Raw genomic sequence first — 27548 nt, 5'->3', positions numbered from 1 at the left:
GTGCATGCCTTTCATCTGCATTCTTGGAGTTTGATTTTTCCAAAAATTTGGTAAGCTTAACTTCTGCCATTCATTAAAACAGTGCAAGAGATATTCAAGTGCTCAATATGATGTGTCCTTTGGCATTCTCCTAACACTTGGAGAATCTGCATGTGGGTAACTTCTCCATTAACTATTAAAGGGACTTCTAGCTCGATAGGTCACAATTTTTTTTTATTCTGGGCCTCATATGTATTTATTACAGCCAATAGCAAGGTCCCATCCATTCAAAGCATCACTATAACTTGCACATTAACACCATAGCTTAGAGCTTAACCAGAGCATAATGAAAGCCTGTATCTCAAAAGCACAAAAAACTCTGTCAAGTCTGAAATTAATAGATCTGGCGTTAAATGAGAGGACAACAGCAGATCCTTTGAAGACCAGTACCAGATATGACCATTCATGTGGATTATTAATCAGATTTGATGCTGCTAATACCACACTTTCAGCTCAGATCTAAAGTGTCCATGATCCTGAGAGGATCCAAATGATGCAGGAAATGCTCACTTGTAGAAAGGATAAATCTGAAAGATAACGCAGAAGTTCAGAATAGCTGGTCAATGACTGGCTAGGGTCCAGAGTTTAGATCTACAAATTTAAACTTTGACAAGGACCTGACCCTAACTGGGGCCAGTTTAAAGGTTTACTCCATAGGACCAACATAAGACTTTTACCTAACTCTCTTTGCAGGATGAGTTGAGCTTTCTTTCCTTTTCTTTAAGGGATGGGATGGTTATGTTTAATTCTGAGGTCAATCTTTCTTCTCTTCCTTCAACAAAGGGAATCAGCAATGTCAAAATACTTCAAGGTATTATACTTTGTTTACAAAGAGTTCTCTGCCTTCATCCTTATGCCAAGTTGGTTTCCTTATTGCACTGGAAAGAGCCACTGTAACTCCTGCTTTCGATGAAAAGCAGGAGGCTTCTTGACTCCAGAACATCTCTAATTTGATATTTGGACATGGTTTTGTTTATTTTGTCGCAGAATTGTAGCTATTGTCATATCTACTTTCATACTATTCTGTTCAATTGTTGGAGCTTGCAAACAACAAAAATAATTCTCTGATCACACCTGGCATCTCCGTCTTTTTGTTATGTACAAGAAAAAAAAAAAGAAACCATTGTACTGGAGCAAGATTTGCCATATGAAAAGGCATGCCTGAAAACAGCTGCACCCCAGATCTTAATTAAATAATACTCATAGCACATTGTTTAAATGAGCAAACACATTGTCCTTATGTTCTGGAATTGCAGAAGAATTACACTTCCTTTCATTTTATAATTAAACAGGTCAAATCCTAGGTGCACTTCATGAAATCATTTTAGATTTAATTTGCACCTGCGGTTCCTTGTTTGAACAATGCACTGTAGAAATCAAAATATATTTTATCACAAATAAGGATTTCAAAATAAACATTTTAGCTATTGGTCCTGTGTCGTTCAGTATGTAAGGTGGAGAATTTCTAAATTCTTTAACAACCAAGTCATTTTCAGCTCACAGCATGTGGGGACGCAGTACAATAGTATGCACATTTAAAAGAAAAAAAAAATGTTTTTGTAGACCAACTCCAGTTTACTTTAATGTTCTTAAATATACAATTTTTTTTTTTAAAAAAAGCTTCATCTCAAAGACTTTTGTAGGTTTGGGGCATCTGCAGCAACTATCAAACACTGTGCTGGGCTCAGAGATGCTCAATTTAGATTTTTTCCACGAATCTCTAAAAATTTAGATTTTCCTATTTTTTTTTTTAAAAAGCTGCAAAAAATTGAGATTTATTGTGTATAAATGATGAAAACCTCTGTACAAAACTTTGCCAGGTAAAAGTTGCCAAGGTCCTATACAATTTAATGGGAGTTGTGCTGATCCTATTGGATGGTTTTAAATCAATTTGGACTTTTGGATTTTTTTTGCCAGGAAAAACATCAAATTGTAGAGGGTTTCAAAGAATTCGAACTCAGCATATCGTACTTTTATATTCAGATCTTTTAATACATGTCTTAACATTCATGATTTTAGAGAAAATAAGTTAAGTTGTGGTTTCAAAAACCTCTAAAATTCGACCTTTAATAAATAGGCCTCAAAGAGTTACTGTATAAAAAATGAATTGTATGTTATTTTCAAGGTCTCATTTTAATACTAGATCGCTCATTTAATTCTGTACATCCTATGTCCCATAAGAAACCAGTGTAAGGATCAAAATCTTGGAGGCCCACTAAGGCACAGTCCTGAACTATGATTGTGTGATACTTTACTGTGTAGTGCAGCAACTAGAAAATACAAGTGCAACTGCCTAAAGAGTTCTTTAAATAGTATGGTTACTGCATACTCCCATATAAATTAATGAGCAGCAACTCAACTCCCAGTGGCTTAAGGCACCAGAAAAAAATGTATTGGGTCTAAGGGATGGCACTGCTGCATTTGCTATCAGTAGAATCTTAAAGGGCAACTTTTGTGAAAATGAAATTTTAATACAAGCATCATACTGATATAAGATCAAGTAAAATTAAACATTTTGTACCGTTTCTGAAATAATCAAGTTTCACTATCCCTCTCTCAGCATCGGTTTCTCTTCATCCAGGAGTTGGGTGTCAGATATTCATTGACAGATCCAATAAATCTTATAGGGGGGGCTCCTTTTGCCCAGAACAGGAGTGACCATACTGTACTTATGTGAGGTGTACTTTTAGTGATGTTGGCCCATTAAGATCTACATCCATAAAAGCATGGTTAGCATTCTGTTCCATGGAAAATATTACTTAAATATTGATTTATGAGAAAATGTATATTGCTATATTTAAATTATTTCTTCTGTAACCTTAACATAATAAATATCTGAATGAAAAGCATGAAATAGGAGGGTGATATAGACAAGCTGTTTGTTGACAGTGTTTTGAGATCTACTGATAACCAGTAACCAGGCTTAGAAGATGTATCAAAATCATTAGACATCATGTCTCTCTACATGCAGGATTTGTGCAAAAGGCAGTTATTTTGTTAGATTTTGTTTGTACTGGAATCAGTTATTTGGGTGAGCTTGAATATATCGGCTAGGAAAGGAAGATATATTGGATCTAACTGTCAATGAATATCTGACTCCTGAATGAAGACAGAATGAAGAGAATCAAATGCTGAGAGAGGAATAGTGAAGACTAACTTAATTATTTCAGAAAAGATGCAGAATAGTTAATTGATTGTATTTAGAAAAAAGTTTCTTATTTCAGTATGCGGAAGCTTATATTAAAAATAAATTTCCACGATAGTTCCCCTTTAAAGCCTACAATCCCACTATTCGAACTATAACCGATCCTAGGCCTTTTTCCTAACTACATCTAAAGTACAAGATGTGTTTGTTACATTTCTGTTTATCTCATACTGTTCACAAATACTCATAAACGCAAAGATTTCTCTTGCCGAACGATCGATTTTAGCAAAGTCCGACCAATCCTTCGAAATTATCGTGCGGTTAGTGGGATTTGAATATTTTATGATTTTTCGGAAATTGATCGGCCAGTTTAAAAAATCTTTTTTCGGCCCAGGTGCAATCTATCTATGTTTGCAGGACCAAGCAGGCAGCTCCCCTTTGTCTTCCTGGCAAATTGGTCTTTTTAGTTGATGGACAATTCGTTCCGAGATAATCGTGGTCTCACGATGACTATCAGATCTTTTAAAAATCTCAACATCTATGGCCAACTTTAAACTGGTAATTACCATTTGCTTAAAAGCACACTATAGACTGCATTGGCTTTTATGGCACTGTGCAGTATCCAGCTGGACAAATAGCTGATATGCCAAACAGTATGTGCATTAAATGTATCCAGTTTTAAATGAATAAACTTGCAACCCTATTTCATACTCTATTGGGCAATGGAAATGGCATGAATCCAGGTGATGTGTTTCCTGGACAATTAACAGCTCCTCTGACAAGTAAAATGCTTGGAATCACTCCGTTTTTTTAAAAAATTGCAATTGCTTGGACCTGTAGTATGCCATCAATAAAACAGACAAGACTATGCTATGTATCAAATAAATAATCAGACAAACAGCTCATGGACTTTTATAGGGTTTAAAAAAAAAATAACATATGAACTGAAAAGAGGTTTCTATTGTATTTCTGTGTTTCTACTATATTGTAATCCAAATTACAAGGAGTTTAAAGAGTAAACCATAGTGCCTGGTAATATTTTTATTAAGGTTAAAATGTGTACCTGACATGTATAAACTCACACACTACTCTCCCAGTTATTTTTCCATGTTTCCTTGCCCTTTTGCATGTGCAAAGCTGCAGGACAATGGACTTAAAGAGAGCAGATGGGGAGCTCCAAGGGGCTAGTTCTGTAACCTGTTGCTTGGAGTTTGCCAATTTCATGTAGCCTTCATTTAAATGAGTAGGAAAGCTACCAAAAGCAGTTTATTGCCAATAGATTAGACACAATAGTGCAAGTTATACCACTATATTTATTCCGAAGAATGCTTTACCATACCTGAGTAAACAGCTCTAGAGGCTCTGTTTGTTAGGATAGTAGCTGCCATGTTAGCTTGGTGTGTCATCACTTCCTGTCTGAGTCTTTCTCTGCTCCCTCATAGCTCTGGGCTTAGATTACAGCAGGGAGGTGAGAGGGAGACAGGAGCAAACTGAGCATGCTCAAGCCCTGCCCTAGAGGTTTAGCCTGAAAACAGGAAGTCTGATACAGAAGCCCATGTATACACAATAGAGGGAAAGAAAAGCTGCGTTTCTTTTGACAGAGGACTCAGAGCAGCATTACTTTGAGGGTTTACTGGTTTATTTATATAGACCTTTGTGATAAAGCGTACTTCATTTTAGCCTTTCCTTCTCCTATAAGGCTCCATTTTAGATTCTGATGTGGAACAGCCAAGTCCTCTAACATTTTAATAACATTTAGGAGCAGCAGGTAATTTTTCTATTTTTATCCTATTGTATATTCATTTGAAAAAGTCTGGGGGAACAGGCACTTTTTTTTGCAGGAAGGATCTCATTGCAGCAGCTGCAATTGATGTATTTTGCTATAAAATGCCTAAAAAGTATTTTTTTAAAATGGAATGAACTTTACATACAGCATGAGATCTATTGTACACCACCACCTTGGCATACAGCTAATTACGATCTAGGCATAAAAGGTCAAAACAAATAAATGAGCCCATCACATCATGATACACAAATACTTCATACACGTTTCATGTCTCTTGTTTTGCTTGGAAAACAGCTGCAGGTGTCTTCTAATTATATCCCCATTTCCACAAACAACAACTGGCTTATTTAATTTGCTGCATTTGGTATGCATTCTCCAATAATAGCAAAGTACTTTCATTACACATTTAGCAGACTTTCCAACATTCAAGCTACTCAATTAATACATTATTTACAAGTTAGAGGTTATTAAAAACAGATTCTTAATTTACTAATGATTAAACAGACCCCAGGCATTATTCCAATTTGTGTTTTTATAGAAAACGGAAGTTGGAACAAGGTGATAAAAATGCCACATATTCGAACGCTGCCTGTTGCAGATGAAGATTTCCCTGGTTATTTATTTTAAAGAATACCAGTCACAAAATGGGAGGGAACAAAGTAGAATAAAAAAAGTAACAACTTAGGTGGTGGTATAGTTTTATCAAGATAACCGAGAAAGGATTGGAGCCAATATTGAATTAGGGGCATATTTATCAAAGGTTGAATTTCGAATTGAAAAAAACGTTGAAATTTGAATTCAAAAAGACCAACCGAAATGAAGTCGAAGCTTTTTTTTGGTCGAAAAGGTCCGTTTTTGATCGAATAGGTCCATATTCAGACGAATTCGAATAATACAAATCTATGGAATAGCACATTTGATCGCATTCTATTAGAAGTTTTTCCCAAAAAAAAACTTAGATTTTTCACCAATTGACTCCAAATAGGTTCTAGGAGGTCCCCCATAGGCTAAAACAATTTGGCAGGTTTTAGATGGTGAATGGTTGAAGTAGAATTTTTAAAGAGACAGTACATGATAAATTTCGATATTCGAATTTGAATCGAATCTGAACTATTCCCTAGTCGAAGTACACATAAATTTGTTCAAAATCACAAATTTTTTCATTTGAAAATTCACCTCGACCATTGATAAATCTGCCTCTTAAAGTCCCAAAGTTTGACTCATTACTTCATTAAAGATGTGTGTTTAATAAAGCAAGTTGCTTTTTTCTGATTCCTAAGGGGCGCAGGTGAACAAATTAGGATAGTTTTTAACTTAAATGTAATCAGCTATAGCACGACTAATAGTGGAAGAAAGTTTGGGAATTTTATAGTTTGGCCAATGCGCAGTAAATGTAATAAAACTTTTTACTGAAAAGGTTGTTATGTTTGCTCCAAAAGAATACGACACCTTAAAGGACTTCTTAAAAGTGCGCAATTGAAATTCGCAATGCGTAATTGAAATTTACAATGTAATAACAGTTTAAAGGAGAAGGAAAGTAATTTAGCACTTCACCCAAGTGAATGTATTGACTTACCTGAAACCGTGGGCCAGTGCTCCTATCAGCAGAAAACTGCACCGGCCCTTGGTTATACCAACAAGCACCACGGAGCGATCATTTTCCGTCTTCTTTCGTGGCGTGACTGCACATGCACATTAGAGTGAAAGGCTAACTTTAACTAAAAAGTCGGTTATTTCTGTTCTACTGCGCATATGTTTCCCCCGGAAAATTGGAAGAAAGAAGAAGCCGGAAGAGAAGCGATCCGTTGTGCTCACTGGAATAACCCTGGCCTGGGGTTTCAGGTAAGTAAATACATTCACTTGGGGGTGCCTAACATTTGGCTCTTTTAAGGAAGATTACATTGCAAAATATGAATTTTTATTCTTATTAGTACGAATTGTTTTTCTCTTTGCGACTTTTATTACATTCCCCCATACGACACCATACGACAATGCACAATTAAAATTCACAATGTAATAACAGTTTAAGGAAGAGTATTACAGTGTGAACTGAGATCTTATTCTTATTTGTTATTATTGTTTTGCTCTTTGTGACATTTATTACATTCCTCATTAGGGGGTTATGTGATAAAAGGCACTACGATTGCCCAGGAGCAATAACTCATAGCAACCAATCAGCAGGCAGCATTTACATGTCAAAACAAACATCTTACTGGTTGTTGCACCTGGGCAAACTTATTGCCCTTTATTACATATTGGGGATTAAACCAGAGTCTCCTGCTCGCTGACAATCCACATGGGGATATTTGGCAACCTCCAAGAATACTTTTTGCATTTGAATGTGGCTCATGGGAAGAAAGGCTGGGAACCTCTGAGCTATACTAAGCCCAATTTACCAGAAAAAAAAAAGAATATAGTAAACCTGTTATCTATTTCACATATCCCTTCAGATATATCCCTGGTGCAAGCAAAATATTGGAATTGTAGCTTTTTAAAGAAAGTTCATGCTCAGCGGTTCAAAGCTCATGGAAACAAGTTTAGCTGGTACCTTTAATGAATAAATATAATAACTATACTTGGTAGCATTTCAAAGTTGAAAGTCCACTTCTATGTGTATAAGTTTGTATATGTAGCAGGCAGAGCTACATTGTGATCAAATGAGAACCAGTGTAAACATACTAGAATAACTATCCTTACTGGAAAAATATTGTCTTATGACTTAGAAGTTTACCACCAATGTTAAAGTTCCAAGTAAACTGCGCCCGATCTTTCAAAGGGGGTGTGATACTTGCAGTCTGCTCAAGCTGGTTCTTAAGCAAACACATAAGCTGAATGTATGGCAGCACCCTTCTAGATGGATTACTCCTTTACCCGGGTCTACCTGTATTTCCACAAATCACACAATAGACTAGGCAGGTTTTGTGAAACTTAATTTCTATTGACTAGCAGAGATATAAAGGTTCTTATTCTTGACTTGTCATGTACTAATGGGAGGCATGTTGAAGGCTTGTGCATAATAACAGCAATGTGTAACCTTTGTGTTTGTTCAATAAAAAGCAACATAGAACACAATAAAACAAATTCAGGGTGTTGAGAGTATGGCACAATAACGGTCTTTCATTAAATGGATCCATCAGGAAGTTTCAGACTAATTAATTTTGTGTTTATTCAGCTTTGCAAACCTCCTCAGTAGTGTTTCATTTACCATGAAACTGCTTTGCACAAGTGAATTACACGTGCAGTGACTCAAAGGCATTTAACAATGTCTTTGAAATTTTAAGTACTAACTTGAAGGGATGTTTCATTTTTTTTCCCCTCATACTGAAAGAGGAACCAAAATGAAGTATAGTGCTGAAACATTTGCCTGTTTTCTACACAGAGCCACAACGGAATGAGAAAAATCTTCACATTATTTACTGTGTTTAATGACAAAAAACATGTTTAACATGCACAAACAAGTGACCTTAATGTCAAACAGCAGTAAAGTTTAGAGTTATTATTTCAGAAAATGCTTAGGTCCCTAGGAAATCTCCTTGGGCAAAAACAGCAGATCTATTAGTAGAATATTGCACTATATTATTTCTTATTCAGAATAATTATAGATTATTTTGGTATCAAGTGATATCTAATTAAAATGTTGGATACTGCCAAATGAACATATCCAACAATGTATCTTTAGTAGAACATCTTAATCTCAAAAATGTGATTATTATACTAGAGATATAATAATTGATACTAGAAATTATAGATTGCAAGAAATCTTGGGCAGAGCGCGTTGATTATTTACAAAACGAAAGGGACTCTGTCCCAAAAAAATAAAGTAAGGCTCTAAGATACGAAACGTGTTAGGACATTTATTTTTAGCGATATGGACTTTGTACTTGTGTGGTTTCTGTTTGTTGCACTGTTTGCATTTACCCCAATGCATTATTAATGAAACCAAGCTGACAATACGGTTTAGTGAAATTTATTCCATGTGTTTTTATATATTTATATTTTACCCCCCCCCCCTGAATATTAAAAAATAGAAATACAAAACAAAAATGCAACATAAAGTATAGGAAGTTCCCAAAACAAATGTAATCCATAGCAACAAATTAGCTCATCCGATAATTGCATTAGGATTAATGAAATAAGAAAAATGGCTTTGTATGGGTTACTATCTTAGATTGAAGTTATACCTGATTGCAAATTCTCCCAATGTGAATGTAATAAATTTAAGCCAAACTGGAGACCATCAGATCATACAGTAAAGGACATTAGATTTTAGACAATATTGAAATATACAGAAGGACATACCATAGTTGTATGTACTTACTTGATCAGAATGGTCTCTGCAATAACACCAAAACATACCGATGCTGCTTTGAATAGTTTAGCTGGTGGTGGATCCTTCAACATTTTTAGCTGATGAACAATAAATGCCACTAGGACCATTAAACCAATGAATACAACAGATGAGAGCAGATTCCTCCAGTGACAAAGCATTATTTTCCATACCGGCCCTTGCTGAAGTTGATACTGAAAGTATAAACAACAGGTCAATGAGTCTGTGGAACTCTAGACTAACTACTAGACTAACTACTAATGTAGACATTACACCTTAATATGAAATAAAAGCAATTTTATAAACTGAATAAATGTATATATTTGTATAAAAGACTATATATACAGTATTTTTCCCCCCAAACAAATACATATACACAGTGTCCATCATGTTTAGGGGGGTTACATTTAGTCCCCAACAAAGACATACTCTGAGGAACAAGAAGTTGGGTTATATAAACTATTAGACCTAATAATGGTTATTTAACTTATTCCTATAGCTACCCATGTGTAATATATAGTTCAACATTTTTAATTACATCACTTTTGAATCTTATAGTCCCAGTTCACTTAAGATAGCTATACATTCAAAGATCTTGTGGGACCAAATTGTGGGGAGTACTCTCAAATCACCAAGGGGTAGATTTATCAAGAGTCGAATTTCGAAGTTGAATTTACTTCGAAATTCGACCATTGAATTGAATTACTTTGACTTCAATTCATTGAATTTGGCCATTTGAGGTCGAAGTAAAATCGTTTGATCGTTCAAATAAAACCTTCGAATCAAATGATTCGAAGGATTTTAGCGATCGATCGAATGATTTTTCTTCGACTTCAAAAAACGTAGAAACTGCTCTAGAAGGTCCCCATAGACTAACATAGCACTTTGGCAGGTTTCATTTGGCGAAGTATTGAAGTTAAAGTTTTTTTAAAGAGACAGTACTTCGATTATCGAATGGTCGAATATTCAAACTATTTTACTTTGAATCGAAGTTGAAGTCATAGTATCCTATTCCATGGTCGAAGTATCCAAAAAATTACTTTGAATTTCGAATTTTGTTACTTTGAAAATTCCCTCGAATTCACTTTGACCCTTGGTAAATCTGCCCCCTAGTCTACTAAGCTTGTTAATTAGGTTTTACAGCTTTAAAGTGATGTTATACAAAATTTAACGAGTTTATTTAATGAAATAAAATCATTATTTACATTTGACATATCTATGAGATGGATGTTGACTTGTAAAATGGCATGCTTTTTTTGTAATATAATCCATTCCCCCCAATTAGACTTTATGAGAGCATAGATACAGTATTTGGCAATAGCCTTCCAAATCTCCAATCAGATAAATGTATAATATAATTCCCCCTCGTTCAACATGAGTAAAATGAATAAGATTTATGTTGTCATTTGGCACAATTTCTTGACCCCTTCTTAGAATAGTCATAAAAGTTTCTCATTAGAAAGCAGACTAAACTTTTGTTTTTAAATGGGATTAGCCATAATTGAAACTGCATTTTTAACAACACAAGAATGTTTCCTTAACACCAAGTCCCAGATGAGCAAGTGTCAACAAGGCACTAATTGAGTAATGTTGTGACCAGGATGTATTTACTTCTCAGTGAGGGAGCACTGAGCTTACATTTTTCATTGCTCACCCTTTTGATGGCCCAATGCTGTTTGGGGCTTCAGTGGCCACTTAATGCTTTGAATGCATGGCTGAACAAATGTTACTCATTTTGTGGCAGAAATCGGGATAAAAATTGAGGGGTGAAAAAAAACATTTCACACATTTATTTAAAGACATTTTATTTAGTTCTAGAGACCTCAACGAGTTCATGCGACACCACTTTAGGACCAGCAAAAGTGTTGAAAATACAAAATAGAGCATTATATTAGAGATTGAAAGCCTAAATAATTAATTGTTTTGCAGCTAATCTACATTGAATAAAGTTTGTTATCGATTAGCAAATACAAGATATGAATTATTGAGCTTTATTTATTTCACAAGATGATATTATGTTGGCAGCAATACAGGAGTTATGGGCTGAACATATTAGACTGGACACAAACATCTTCTCTTTATCTAGTAGAAGATTGCAGAGGTCCAGGTCCTTATCACTTTGCTGCTATACCATCACTGTTAACTAATGCCTAAAGGTTATGTGTACATATTTTTCCCCATCTCCAAAATAAACAAGAATTGAAAGATAAAGCGTCATGGTCATATTTCTAAAAGCCTTAATATTTTTATCACGCAGCATTAGGAAGCACAGTATTCTCAATTGTAAGTTATTTTAAATCATTAATTTCCCACGTCACATATTTAATGTGGAATTTGACCACTGGCATATTATGCAAGTTATATTTCATAGGCAAGTCATAAAGAAGAACTATTATTGCCATTTAAAAATAATTACTTTTCCAGTATGCAAAGCTATACAAACAGTTACAAGTTAATGAAGAAATCAAAGTCATTAACGTATTTCCAATAAAACAGTTTAAAAAGTGCTTAGCAATATTTCTGAACAGATGGGTTGCACTGGCTATTTTGTCTGTGTGGTAATATCATTTAGGATTGTCATACTTACATTGCTACATTCCCTGTAGCTTGGAGAGTGCTGGGAGAACTATATTTAAATTAACGCATTTCAATTTCTGCCGTGCAGTGGCCTAAGGCACAGTTTTTTTCCCCTCTGCTTGGTGATTTACCAAGCAAATAGAATTTCTGGCACCATCTGTAGTCTTTTTGAAAAGCTGCCCATCAGTACATTTTCTGTATTATATGAACACAACATGTCACCACTCTGTGGGTAAACTGGCATCAGTGGTCAATAGGAATATCTTCGCTGTGCCATTTTGGTAATGGATCAAAATGTTGCCACATATAGTAGATCCAGCTGACGCGAGGCCACCCATTCAGATTAGAAAGGAGGTTCCACCTAAATGTGGGGTGTGAAGATGTGGAATTCTCTCCCTGAATCAGTTGTACAGGCTGATACATTAGATAGCTTTAAGAAGGGGTTGAATGGCTTTTTAGCGAGTGAGGGAATACAGGGTTATGGGAGATAGCTCATAGTACAAGTTGATCCAGGGACTTTGCCATCTTGGAGTCAGGAAGGAATTTTTTTCCCCCTCTGAGGCAAATTGGAGAGATTTCAAGTGGGGTTTTTTTTTGCCTCCCTCTGGATCAACGCAGAGGGATCCTGGCAGTTAGGCAGGTAAAAATAGCGTTAAAATATTGAACTTGATGGACGTGTCTTTTTTCAACCTAACGTACTATGTAGATTAAAACACACTGTAGCAGACAGCACCATCAAGGATTTCTGTTAAAAAGCCTTTATTTTGCTAGATTACGCACTGCGGCCGTAATCTTTGGCAGGCCCCCCCAAGGGGGAGCCGGGGGTAGCGGACTCTGTATATAAATATATAAACAAATAGATACACTGAGATGTAGCATATGAGCAGCTGAAGCTTCTAGAACATCTTAAATTATGTGTAGCAAGCACTAATCTCTTCACAGCTACAGCGATGTGTGACCATCATTTAATCAGTCTCCAGAATGCATCTACAAATGCACTCTGTTCATTTAGGGACAGCACTTCATTAATTAGTCTTATTGCGGCAGGTGCCACTGTGCAATCAAACCCTGGTATATTGCTCGCTGATAAGATGCATCCATCTTCATTTCTTGGCCCTTCTTGTCAGCTCTTGCTGGACTTCCTTGAAGACAGTGTCACTTGGAACTGAAGAATTAAACTTTTATCCAAACCAGACTCTGCTCTTTCACCTCCTTTTTACTCCTTGAGTAGTTCAATTTATTTTTCCTTAATGACATCTTATTACCCAACATGGAGATGGGCAGCAGCTAATTCAGCAGGAACTGAACTTCTGTGTGCAAGGGAAAAGAATCCCTTCTTAAATGTGTGCTTCAGTCAAATGCTTTCAGAATAGATTTGCTGTACCTCCTCTTTCAAACAGCTATTTTTGATTCATTTATGTTATTTTAAATGGGTCAAATTGGCACAGATATAAAATCTCTCTTATTAAGCTATTAAGAAACAACGAGCAACTGTACAAGTAACAAGGGTTGCTCGTCATTTTTGCAGATGTGTATGTATGAGATTCATGCATGAAAAAACTAGTCAGCTAGCCTTGAACTTTACAGATTTAATTGTATACTTATATATAAACAGGTAATTAAAGTTAACTTTGTTAGCTTGTATTTATTGTAATGTAAAACAACCAAATTAAGGTCCAAGCCATTAAAAGAAGTGGCATAGTGGCAAGTAAACTCTGAAACTCAAACTCAGAACACATTCCAGGTTGACTGTTTAACTCATGAGGGTGCTGGCAGGTATATCCTGCTGCATTTATGAACCATGGTACAATTTTAAGCATCAGTGATTATTATTGGTAATTCCAACAGTGGTTACAAGTAAGTTAACACATTCTGATGCACAGTGTGAAAGAAAATATATTAAAACAACTGTTCATTTGAAATGACTGCCCAAGGGAGGTTGTCAAGAACTTTTGCACCATTGAGTTCAACTCTTGTAATAGAGTACTCTGAAGTCTTAAAGCCTCAGAAAAGTTAGCATAGCTTTTGCAAGAATAACCTCTGATTTGTATTAATCAAAGTAAAAATAGTTTGATTTACATTCCTAGCATAATTTGTATGTAATCTGATATATCATACAATCAATGTCAGATATATATTGAAATTTTAAATATATTATATCTAGTATAGGTCAATCTAAAACCGGACTTGCTGAGTAATCAATGAAGACGTTTCACTACTCGTCCGAGCAGACTGGTGTGGGAAGTTCCAGGCATATAAACTCTTCCGCTAATCCATTTACAATGGCACATTGTAACTCTTCAAAGAGGTGACATCTGAAGAAACTCACAGAGGTGTTGATTCTGTGTAGTTGTGATAGGATTATCCAATGTGTCATGCAACTCCTAGATACAGGTGTTACTTGTGAGAGTTGCATGAATGGATGTGTGAAGTGTTCTGAATCCGCCGGGGTACAGATGTTAGAACAGCATTGTATGTAGCAGACAGGTGGTGTCGAAGGCCCCCACCTCTGTTCAGAGATGGTCTCTCCACCTTGACATGAATCGCCTCTTTCACGCCTCATTCAAACCAGCGGTCTTCTTTATCCAAGATTTGGACCTTGCTGTCTTCAAAGGAGTGTCCCTTGTCTTTTAAGTGTAGAAAGACAGCTGAGTTTTGCCCTGTAGAGTTCTCCCTCCTGTGCCGAGCCATTCGCTTGGAGAGCAGTTGTTTTGTCTCCCCAATGTATAGATCTGTGCACTCCTCGCTACACTGGACTCCGTATACCACATTGCTTTGTTTTTCTTTTGGTGTTTGATCCTTTGGGTGTACCAGTTTTTGTCTCAGTGTGTTGCTAGGTTTGAAAAACACAGGGACATGGTGTTTGTTGAAAATCCTCCTGAGTTTCTCTGACACTCCAGCTACATATGGGATGACTATGTTTCGTCTACTATGTGTCTCCGGGCGGTTATTTCTATTGGTGTTCCTGTTGGGCTTGGTTGCTGCTGTTTTGACAAAGGCCCAGTCTGGGTAGCATCCAATAGGAAAGAAATCCACGGCACACAGGCTACTGCAAGCAAGGAACCCCTTGCACGTTTAATGCGGAAGTGAGCAACGTTTCGGGGTCACGCCCCTTTGTCAAGCCACAGGCTTGACAAAGGGGCGTGACCCCGAAACGTTGCTCACTTCCGCATTAAACGTGCAAGGGGTTCCTTGCTTGCAGTAGCCTGTGTGCCGTGGATTTCTTTCCTATTGGATTCTACTGTGAGGTGGCCGAACCTCTACCACTGAGCACCAGACTTCGCTTTCAAAGCTCCTCTGAGATGTTTTTGCTCTTTGTCTTTGGACTCTGTATCAGTTGCCACACATTCCGCCCGGTGGTGCAGGGTTCGAATGACACCCAGTTTGTGTTCCAGTGGATGGTGGGAATCAAACAACAGATATTGATTCGTATGAGTGGGTTTCCTGTATACTTCCGTCTTCAAGTTACCCACCTCTTGGATACATATCAAACAGTCCAAAAAAGCAGGTTTGTTCTCATGGACATCTTCCCTTGTGAACTTGATGTTATTGTCCACTGAGTTAATGTGTTCTGTGAAGGCCGCCACTTCATTGGATCTGATTTTAACCCAAGTATCATCCACATACCTGAACCAGTGAGTCGGTGTAGTTCCCTGGAAAGTAAGTAAGGCCCTCCTTTCCACTTCCTCCATGTACAAGTTTGCTACAATGGGAGAGACTGGAGAACCCATTGCACAGCCATGTTTCTGTCTATAAAAAAGGTTCTTGTACTTGAAGTATGTGGTGTTAAGGCACAAATCTAGCAACAAACAAACTTGGTTGGGACTGAGCTTCGTTCTGCTGCTGAGGGTGTTATGTTGCAGTCGATTTCTTACAGTCTCAATCGCCTCTGTAGTAGGTATACTTGTGAACAATGAAGTGACATATGACACCATTGTTTCTTCTGCCTCTAGTGTAACGCCGTGAATCTTTGTTACAAACTCTTTGGCATTCTGGATATGATGCACTGTATTGCCTACCAACGGGGCTAAGATGTTAGCCAAGAATTTTGCAATGCTGTATGTCACTGAATTTATGCTGCTGACAATGGGTCTTAGTGGGGCTCCTTCTTTGTGTATCTTGGGGAGTCCGTATAAGCATGGTGTGGCTTCCCTGGGATACAGACGGTGGTATAAAATTCGATCAATGGCTTTCTCCTTTTCAAGTTGTTGTAGGCAACCGATCACCTTTTTCTTGTAACCACTGGTTGGGTCTTTCCCTAAGGGTTCATATGTATTGCTATCACTGAGCAGAGTGGTTATCTTGCAGTCATAGCGTAATGGAAAGTGAAGAACTTACCCCACGGGACATCCAAGATGGCGACCTCCTGCTCCACCATGCGGCTCTTCCTGGTCGTATTATGACTGCGTCAGAAACGTGTCGCCCCAGGATTGGTCGCCGACGTCAGAATGTCCGTCGGCGTCAGGACGCTAACGTGAGGACGCCGGCGTCATGACGTCACTGCGTCAAGTTTTGGCGCCAACCTTGGACTATTTATTTCCAATTGCCCTTTCTGTCCTTGCCCAATTATAGGTCTATCTTGTATAGTTCTTGGGTGTGATTTCTAGATATTCTGCTTATCCGTGTACCGACTTCTTGCCTGTTTCATCGATTCTGATCCTTGCTGCCTGTATTGACCATTTGCCTGATTACGACTATTCTTCTGATAAATCCTTTTGTACCGCGAACTTGGTGTTGTTGTCTCCTCCTTGGTCCACACTACAACAGAGCCTTCGGGCCCTGACACATAGTCAGTTGTGTTGAGCACAACTGTGCATCTCCCTTTATCTGCTGGCAGGATAGTGATGTTCGGGTCCTTACTCAGAGAGCTGAGTGCTCTCCTCTCTTCTGTAGTAAGGTTAGAGGTGTTCTGGCACTTGACAAAGCAGCTGACACTTTTCAAGTTATTATTTTTGATAGCAGACTCCGTGGCTGTGATGAGTTCAACTACTGGGATGTGTTGTGGTGTCACTGCATAGTTTAACCCCTTGGCTAACACATCCTTTTCAGGCTGGGTTAGTACCCTATCTGATAGGTTCCTAACCCAAGTGTCTTTGGTGTTCTTTGGTGTCTCATCTTTCTGCCTCCAGGTTAATTCTTCAGTCCTTTTCCAACTGCTGCTTCGTGACAGTAATGTAATTTGCTTATTTGTCGCTCCTTACTCTTAATGTGTTGGGCAATCTGTGCATGTTCAACGAACACAACCACCCTTTCCAGAGTTCCATCAGGCAGTTCTTTTTGCCAGACTCCATTTTAGATGTTCTACTTTCTGCTTAAGGGCATCAATGGTAAAGTTGATCTGTCTGACTCGTTCATTTAGTAGATGTTTTTGGGCTTTTTGTAAAATCTTGTTGGCTCTGTGACTTTTTTCTGTGGAACCCAGGCGCAGGCTACAAGGGGTGAGACCCTGATGTCGGCATCTGAGATTAAAGCGTAGATGGTTTCGATAGTCTGCCACTTTTCTTGCTGTTCTTTCATATTCCCGAACCAGTTTTAGAGTATTCTCTCCAAAATGAATGGCAATATGACTATGAAGATTTTCATTCATCCAGGTCATAGTATATCTAGTATAGGTCAATCTAAAAACAGATTGACCTATACTATATTTACTATGAACTGGATGAATGAAAATCTTCATAGTCATATTTTTAAATATATTACAGCGATATTGTGCAAAAAAAAAAACCCTGTTATCCAGAAAAGCTTCGAATTACTGGAAGGCTGTCTCCCATTGCCTCCATTTTATCCAAATAATCCTAATTTTTATAACCAATTTCCCTTTTCTCTGTAATAATAAAACAGTACCTTGTACTTGACCCTGACTAAGATATAATTAATCCTTACTGGAAGCAAAACCAGCCTATTTAGTTTATTTCATGTTTACCTTATTTTCTAATAGACTTAAGGTATGAAGATCCAAATATAATGTTATATATATATATCTAGATAGATAGATAGAGATAGATAGAGATAGATAGAGATAGATAGAGATAGATAGAGATAGATAGAGATAGATAGAGATAGATAGAGATAGATAGAGATAGATATACAAAAAATAAAAAAAAAACAGGAGCACACCCTAAACTTGTTTAGCAACTTGCCTGGGTGCTGGTAAATAAGGTAAATTAAGTCACATAGTATCGCACTATTGAAAAAGATCTCCTTGAGAAAAGCCCAGTTGGTGTTTAAAACGTCGGATTTTTTTCAATGAATCTTGATTTTTTCACAAGTATTCCCGTTGAGTGCGGTACAATGTCACTTTAAAGCACAGTTTGGGGCAGATTTACTAAGCTCGTATGAATTTTCGAAGTTAAAAAAGTTCGAATTTCAAAGTAATTTTTTGGGTACTTCAACCGTCGAATAGGATACTACGACTTCAAATTTACTTCGACTTTGATTCGAAGTAAAAATCGTTCGAATATTTGACCATTTGATAATCGAAGTACTGTCTCTTTAAAAAAAGCTTCGACTTCATACTTCACCAAATTAAAGCTACCGAAGTGCAAGGTAAGCCCATGGGGACCTTCCACAGCACTTTTTTTTTTTTTAATCGAATAGAAATCCTTCAATCGATCGCTAAAAATCGTTTGTTTTGAACTATTTAATCGTTTGATCCTACGATTTCTATTCGATCGTTCGAATATGCTAAAAATCCTTCAATATTCGAAGTTGAAGGATTTCAATTCGAGGGTCGAATTTCGAAGTTTTTTTAACTTCCAAATTCGACGCTTAGTAAATCTGCCCCTTGGTGTTCGAAACGTCAGATTTTTTTCAATAAATCTTGATTTTTTTCACAAGTATTCCTGTTGAGTGTGGTACTATGTCACTATATATATATATATATATATATATATATATATATATATATATATATATATATATATATATATATATATATATATATATATATATATATATATATATATATATATATATATATATATATATATATATATATATATATATTCCGCCACTTCATATTCCTTTAGGGCGCATTGACGATTTGAGCATGCACAGTTGAAGCCAATTCCTGATTTGGCCCAAACCTGCATGATCCTGAAGGCTTCGTGTCAGCATTGAGCCCCGAAAGAATACAGAGCTCCGCTGCTCTGCATTATAGGGTCAGAATTTTTTTAAGGGTTTTTTGACTAATGCACAGTGTGGGGAGGGAGAGGGGAGCATTGGCAGGCAGTTAAGGGGGGCTTTTAGTACAGGGGGGTTTAGTTCTCCTTTATTCAATTACCTGTTTTAATGTTGTTTGGATTAAAAGCAAATTGTCACTTTTTGAGGAGTTAAATTGAATCCCTTCTACAATCATATTTACCTTACATAATACCAATAGGATTTTTCTTATTGCATTAACAGTAATCACCCTAAACCTTGTTAACTGATTGCTTGAATCATAGATTTTTGTGACTGCTGGACCTGTTGTTAAAATTGAAACACTTTGAAAACCCATTTGAACACTTTCAAATACAACCTATAATTACTGAGTGAGATATATAGACAGAAAAAAAAGAAAGGGGGCTTTTTAAAAATATTAGTTTATTCAGTTTATAAACCTAACCTTATAGGGGTTGTATAGAATGTTGTATGATAGAATTGCTTTTTAAAAAATGTGGTTATAATACAAGGGTAGGTTGGCCACATCCAATTCTAAAAAATAAATTGAATACATTTGAGTTTACATTGCTTGTCTTTTTTAATCCTTTTTCCAATCCCAAATAAAGTTTCCTTAAAATTAAAAAAATGGTTTAATTACAATTCTCAGGGACAAGATGGCTCTGTGGGAGCAGAGAAAATACATATATAGAAATAAAAGTCACAAGCTCTTTAAATGATTAATAGTTTGATTTGGTATAGGATTTTTACTTTACTTTAAAAACAATTTTTGCATGGCAATGAATGGCTTAGTGCTTTAAAAAATAAATTCAAAAGGTGTCTTTAATAACATGGGATAACATGCATACAAACGACTGTACAGATATTCAAGATTCTTTCATCTTCATTGTGTTCAAGATTTAAATCTGAAGAGTTTGTCCACAAGTATTCTAGCAAGGTCTTATTCTTTCTCATCTTTTGTATCAAAAAAAAGTCAGCACCAGCAAATGTTTTATGCTATTCTGTATTATAAACAGAATATAACTACTTGTGCTTTTAAATATATGAAACAATTATTGGTCTCTTAAGGTAAGCACTCTTTGGAGCTATTGTACTTCTATTAAGAGGACGGTACATTTACTTTGAAAGCATCAATGCAACTGAAAATAAAAATTACAACGATTTTGTATTTTACCATGAAAGCACAAGCTGCAATAATGGAGGTCATATATAAAGGTTCTTTGCAATCAGACGTCTTCACCAAGTATTTACATTTTTCTCTCACTCATTTATGAGTTAGAAAGTAAAAGTCATTTGCAGGATACTTTGTCCAATCACATAAAGTTGAATACAATGTATAAAATGAAATAAACGCTATACCGGGTCAAGGGAGCATTCTGAAGGTTAAATGCCATTGAGAAGGTTTATGGAAGAAAATATAGCACAGCTTGGCAAAGTACTAAAATAAGATAAAGGTCCCTGTGTTTTAGAGTTGGCAATAGCTAGGTTTGATTTCAAAATAATAATGTAATAAGCATGGACAATATAGAAATATCCACTCAGGATTAGGCCCTATTATGCCTTATCATGACCAATCCAACACCAATTCTATATTTTATAAGCTGTAGTCCTTTTTTATCCTCATGAAATGTCACAGTTGAGGAGAAATCTAGTATGGTGGAGAAGCTAGTGAACAATCTGAGATATGAAATAGGGAGAGCAGATTTCAGCACCCAGTTGTTCGAATTACCCCTATATAGAAATAAGATTAGTTACCCCTATATAGAAATAAGATTAGTTAGACAACTTGATTCATCTATATACCAGATGTGTGATTTTACACTTGAATTGAATGATGGCCTCTTTTTTTTGGCAGCAAACAAAGAAATCCCAGTTTGTTCCATTAATGTATTGTTGTCCTGTACAACACTGCATACACATGTAGCACTATATAAATGCAAATATACATACAAAATTAAACTATTAGCAAAAATGTATGGAAAAATATGATTTACAGCATGATCTAATTTTGTCCCGCAACTTAAAATCAATAGCGTTTTTCCTATTTGAGTTTGAGTTGAAAAATTTATAAATCTGCCTCTACGAGACAACAGGTTACCAAATTATCAATGAATTAAACATTGATGGCATACCTTATCATTAATAAAATACTTTATAGACTTACATTTTTTTTAAAATTGTTTCAAATCATGCTACATTCTCAAGTCGTATGTATATGATAACAGCATGTTCAGCGCAACTGAAAAATGCACCCATTGTAACAGAAAATCAAAGAGGCCAATGTCATTTGTCAAACATATTGTTTATCAACTGGTGAGTTGAAAACAGAGGAGTGTTCAATTGATGCTTGATTAAAAGAGAACTGTTTGTGAATATGACAGTAAATTATCATTATTTAAAAGACAAGTTGTGCTTTTTGGATAAATATGGGGATTTATATTTATACATGAAAGTGGTATGGTTGAATTAACTCCAGCTGTGTATATAGATATATACACACACATATTCTGACATACATTAAAGGTCAGTTGGATCTTTAGAACCCTTTACAAATTCCATTGAAAAAAAAAAACTAACAAAAAATCCCAAAAAACTTTGCCTTTTGTGTAGAATCCATGATAAGGAGACTCCTCAATTGGCCATTTTCCTTCAGTCATCCCATTGAACCCCATTGTTACGTACCTTAATGAAATACCAGGAGCCAGAAATGACGTTAATTGGCCACAGCATTTATTCACATTTCATTAAATAAGTAGGACATTACCAGAATAAGAGGGAAAAAATTCCTTCCTTACTCCAATGGCGATCGGAAACATTCCATGGATAAAGTATTTGACAGTCATTTAACATGAATTAATACAATACTGTATGAAGATACAGAAACCACAATATAACTGTGCATTCAGGCTTTGATGTGAAAGTGCAACTGGGACGCGCAGCTCCCCAGTGCTCCAGCGCATGTGTGCTCACGGGAAGGGGGGCAGTGCGGGCGGTAGGACCGCTCGACATAGGGGCATGGCCTAGGGGCAACTGGGTAGGAAATCCGGTCCTGGCTACAACAGAGCAAATGCAACCTGCCCACACTTCCTGCTTCCCCCATCAGCGCCCCCGGATACTTGGGGGATCAGCATCAATCAGTGCCTACAGCCTGTCCCATGTTGCACAGGATGGTCTGCAATTTCGGTGCATTTTTAGCCATTTTATTGCTATTTCAGCTTTGCGTAGGTGTTCACTTATTTCTGTCTGTAAAACCTATTTGGCTAGGCTAAAATATTCAAACTATGATTCTGAATGCATTGATTCTTGTGATTTTGTTGGATTTTAGTGATTTTTTTGCATTTTGCTCTGTTCTGTTACTTTGTTGCCTATGGAAATTTTGATTGCTATATATCCATATTGGGGTCTAAATGCCAGATACTTTGGTAAAACTATGCACAATGGGTTCAGTGGACCCCTGGCAATCATATTCAGGGTGCTTTTTCTTGGTACCTAATGCAGTGTGGGATATGCTGCGCAGCAAAATAAAACCTTTGAACTGATTTTTCAGAATTCTAATACATTTCAAGCGTTAATGTTGGGTAGTTAGGCATAGAGAGACATAAGTTACCCATTTTGGAATCAGCGGAATGTGTACTCTTCAAAAATATATGGTTTTCTGGGGTAAACCTACTGTTTCAGGATTTATTGGCCTTGGAATCTAAAGTATGCCGTTTTCTGCCCCAGTTCTTTCAAAATTTGTTTATATACTGCCGGGATTTTTTGCTGTACACATCTGGTATTGGCATGTTTCCCCTCAGAAAATGCCCCTAAAGTCAGAGAGCACAAAATGTTTCAAAAATGTCTGGCACAGAGTGCAAATAAAATGCAAAATTCTGCTAGCACTTAAAGGGTTAAATGATACAGTGACCACATTTTGGTCACTGGCTTCCTCTTAAGAAGAACACCCATCTGCATTTGCCATTCAGTAGAAGTATTGCCTGTGGTGCTCCATACTGCTAGTAAATGCTGCACAATACTTAGCCAAGACATTCTGTGCCCTTGCCTTGTGCATTATGACAACACAAGCTTATTTAGATAATGACTTCACCTAGAAACTAGACCATAATTATATGAGGAATTCTTTGGTGGGTGTGCCTCTTTACCTGCCATCATAACTACATCACCTTTAGGAAAACACCTGTTTTCTAAGTACTCCGTTACCTTTTCTGGCTTAAGCAAATCCTTTATTTTGCCATATATTTGTAGCATTCCTTCACAAAGTCTGGATTTCTTGATTACTTTAGACATGACTAAATATAAAATCATGCATATTGGTCCTCCCGCTCTAACATAACTAAAATGGAGATTTAAAGATTTCGCTCTCCTTTTTTTTTTCCATATTTCCAAGCTGCATTCATATCAGAGAGAAAGATCATTTTATATCCCAGCTAAATTAACAGACCAAAAGGTTTTTGATTTTTGATTTTCGATGCTACCATTGTGTGCAATCAGAAAGCAATGACAATGATAATCTAAGATCAAAGATGAAATGTTTATTTAATGCCAGTGAGCAGACAATAAGCAACTGATGTCACAAAATTAGGGAAATTTTATGCTGCAATCTATTCTATGCAAAAAAAAAAAAAAACATCTTTAGTAGCAACGAGAAAGCTGCTATGTTTATTTACACTTTTAAAAAGGTCTGCCAGTCTCAATTTATCAGTTGCTTTAGTGTGACAATTTATTCAGCTTTCTCTCTTACAAGTAAGGAGCTACATAGGAAGCATGATTGGTGATAGCTTTTCCTCTTCAATATGGTAGAAGAGAGATAACACAGTGCCCAAAAGCTCTATACAGGCCTTTTGTCTGCATTGTCTATTTTCATTACTCTATCAGAATCTTCATTTAATATAATCAAAAAAGCAAGGTAATTGGTTCACTTATCAGTTATCATCACACTCGCATATTTATCATGTCAAAATTATCTATGTGGATAGCCAGGTTCATCTTGAAGCATTTAGAAACCTTAAAATTTGAATAACTGTTGTGTCAGTCAGGTTATCAAAATTGCAGAATAAGCAATGAGCTTTCTGAACAAAAGAAGCCATTGATAAAACATGCAGGAAAGCCTTATACGGAACCGCCCGAGGCTTCTTGCACATTTCATCTGCCACTGCCCCATACACTGTGCAAAACATATGAAAATGGTACTCTGTTCAGTTGAAGGTAACAGTATTGTACAGAAATGCATTCAAAACCTCTATCCCTCCCATCAATCATAGCTATGTTTTCAATAGTGATGGGCGAATTTATTCGGCAGGCGTGAATTCGCGTCGAATTTGCGCGTTTCGCCGCCAGCGAATAAATTCGCGAAACGCCCGCGAAAATTCGCGGCAAAAATTCGCCGGCGTTTCGCGAATTTTTTGCCGTTTCGCCAAATTCGCAAATTTTTTGGCGAAGCGAAACAGCGCAAATTCGCCCATCACTATTTTCAATCTTTCAAAAAATATAATCTAGTCTGGAAATGGACCCCTTCTCACTCAAGTGGGAGATACACCAGACAGACTGAAGTCAATCCAGTGGCACCACAAGATTGGCCACTCTGCCCAACAATATCACTCCATATCCCTGGCCAGTGGCCACTATTAAGGTGGCCATACGCGGGCCGATAAAAGCTGCCGACAGACTGAATTGGCAGTATATTGGCCCGTGTACAGGGCTGAAAGTCGGGCAGAGGTCGATCGGACAGAACTAAAAACCTTGTCTGATCGCGGCCACATCTTTTCGTTGATGTGGTCCCGCCCTCCGACCGCCAGTTTACCCTTCATTATGATCTGATCGTTGGGCCCTCAATGTGGGCATATCAGGGAGAGATCTGCTCGTTTGGTGACAAACCTTAAGGCAATAAAGAAAATATCTTGTGTGCTTAAAAAATTGTCTTATTAAGTCGTTTTTCTCTGCTCAGGGTTTTCTTGTTATATATATATATATATTATGATGGACTTGCATGATATCCAACATATTATGTTGCCTTTGCTTTATATTAGAGTATAGAGTTCAATAGTATTTAAACACAAACAAAGGTGTATCTCATTACAGGTAAAAAAACTGACATATGGTATTGATCTCTACCGAATCAAAATATAATTAGATTTTCCTTGTGGCAGCAAGTAATTAATAGTTGTGTTAATTACTATCATTACAGGTCTCCAAATCTTGGTACTTGAGTCAACTGCTTCAAACAAGCTCTTTTTTGGATTTCCTCTTGCGCAAGACACATTACAAATGCAAAAATATGTGACAAATGATTTTACCATTTCTTTTACATATGCTATAGAGTGTTTCTAGAACAGACCAAAAAAAAAATCCAACTGTGAAATAAAAAAAAATGTGAAAGATGAATTATGTTTGGAGCCAAGCGACTGCAGATTTGATCATCAATTACAGGGCACGTATTCTCTAGGAGACAGTTTAAGGGAGACTATTTTGCATGCCATTTCCTTGAGTTATTGCTGTGGAGTTTATTAAGATCATAAGTAGAGACAAGGAGTAGATCATATCTATTTGCTTGTTTAACAGTTTGGGTTATCAATAGTTTATTTATTTTGAAGTTCTGATAAGGAAAAAAAAATTGAAGGTGAGTCTAATAATTACAGTTGAAATATTACACTAAAATTACTAGATAATTTAATATTTCTATTCATCGTAACACTACAATCATTGGTTTGCAGGTCCAGTACTCAAATGTATCAGTTAATTATAGATCTAAAGGTATACTTGTGGACACATAATGCAGCTTCCCATAGTAATTGAAACAATTACAAACCTCCCTTTAAAAAACAATGTTAACAACGGAGTCTTGGTTTAAAGAATTGTTAGTCTAGCTACTACAAGACTGTTTTTGTGAATCATTCTCTGTTATAGATCAAAGCATAGAATCCCAAATGTAAATAATGTCTGGATTCCTCTAAGTCTGTTTATTTAGAAAGTACAGTAACCAAGTAATAGGAAATAAGCTTTTTTACATTACATTGACAAGTCACATGGGGGTGTATTTACTAAAACGCAAATTTATCTCATTTTTATTATTAAAACAAAGTCGACCTAACTCCCACCAACAAATTTAACTTATTTATCAAATAATCAGCTCAAAAAAGTTGGGGCGGGAAACGACTCGATAAAATTAAATGAAAATTTGAATTGTACAGCTTTTTTTTTTTTTTTTTTTAAATTTGACACCCAAAATCGCCATTGACTTCTACATGACCGACAGGTTTTAGCTGGAGTATTTTCGGATTTCGATTTTTAGCAGCATTGGACTATAATAAATCTCTAAAAATTTGAGTTTTTTTTCCTTCCAAAAATGTGAGTTTTTACCAAGGTTTAATAAATAGGCCCCTCAATCTTCAGATGTCCCGGCGTACTTATTTCATGGGAGAAAAATTCAGTGTAAGTATTTCCATTTTCATTTCTTTAACTGGGTGAATCAGGTTGGTTGATTGGGATATAATGAAATAAGACAGATTTCATTAAGGGTTACATGCATAATAAATTACCACTTTTTTTTTTTTTTTTTTTTTTTAAACACCAACAACATTAAATATTTTAGCATTGTCTTATAGTCTGCAGAAAGCTTTGGTTTACTCAGCCCCAGCCAGACACCAGAAAACTGTTTCTCTTTCACTACCATTGTTAAGTGCCAGTATAGCTTTATTATTTATTTTTTTTGTCAAAATATACAGTTATATTACTGTAGGCTCAGACCGTAATTGTAGCCTTGCCTAACAATGGTCTTACTGCAAGTTCACATGCATACCTATGGAAGGGCACTGAATTGCAACTAACTATATGGGAGCCATCAGTATCCACAGCCAACCACGTCTCTGTATACATCTTTTGAAGACCTGATTATGTATTGTCCATACATTCTTAAGCACCAACATTTTCTGCAGTTAAGTACAAAAGATGAATAAATAGAAATAATTACTCAGCATTGCTCATGAAAGCATACTATCTAGATCATGCAGTTTATAAAATAGAGGTCAGCAAGAGCTTTGTTGACTATTTAAGACTATTTATTTCAAGTCCATCATTCTTTTATGCCTTTGACTTGCTCCAAGTGGATGTCCTTCCATATTCTTGTTGCTAATCAACAGATGTCATCTCTGCTTGATGATGAATTAAAGTAAACTACTGTCAAATACTTCTGATTCTATCATACACTATTTCCTATCGTACACTATTTCCAGAATAATAACAAAGTCTCATTTTTATTTTGCCTCTAAATAATGAGATCTCGTTTTTCCTTTCAAACAATTACTTTGTATTGTCCTTTCAAGGTGAAACCTTTCTTCAGAGAAGTGTGAAAAGGTTTTCCATGATTCATTGCTGCTTGTATGTTTCACTTCACCACAGGGTCCATTCGAAACTATAGTTTTAAAAGGTCACCATTTCTTTTTTTCAACAACAGCGTTTCTGGACAGTGAGTAAATGGCACCTAAACATTTATCTATTAGCATTAACCTATTTGCTAT

At 36.4% G+C, this 27548-nt stretch overlaps 1 protein-coding gene across 1 annotated transcript in view; it reads right to left on the bottom strand.

The window, feature by feature from the left end:
• Positions 1-27548, bottom strand: part of LOC108714398 — a 155952-nt gene that overhangs the window by 19962 nt on the left and 108442 nt on the right. Inside the window, exon 4 of the mRNA XM_018258594.2 lies at positions 9289-9491. Within this exon, the coding sequence (XP_018114083.1) occupies positions 9289-9491 (203 nt within the window). The remainder of the gene's footprint in view (positions 1-9288; positions 9492-27548) is intronic.

This window comes from Xenopus laevis, chromosome 4L, assembly GCF_017654675.1.
Source record: "Xenopus laevis strain J_2021 chromosome 4L, Xenopus_laevis_v10.1, whole genome shotgun sequence".
NCBI lineage: Eukaryota > Metazoa > Chordata > Amphibia > Anura > Pipidae > Xenopus > Xenopus laevis.
The sequence above is the reverse complement of the archived record's forward strand: the minus strand, read 5'-3'. Positions and strand labels throughout refer to the sequence as shown.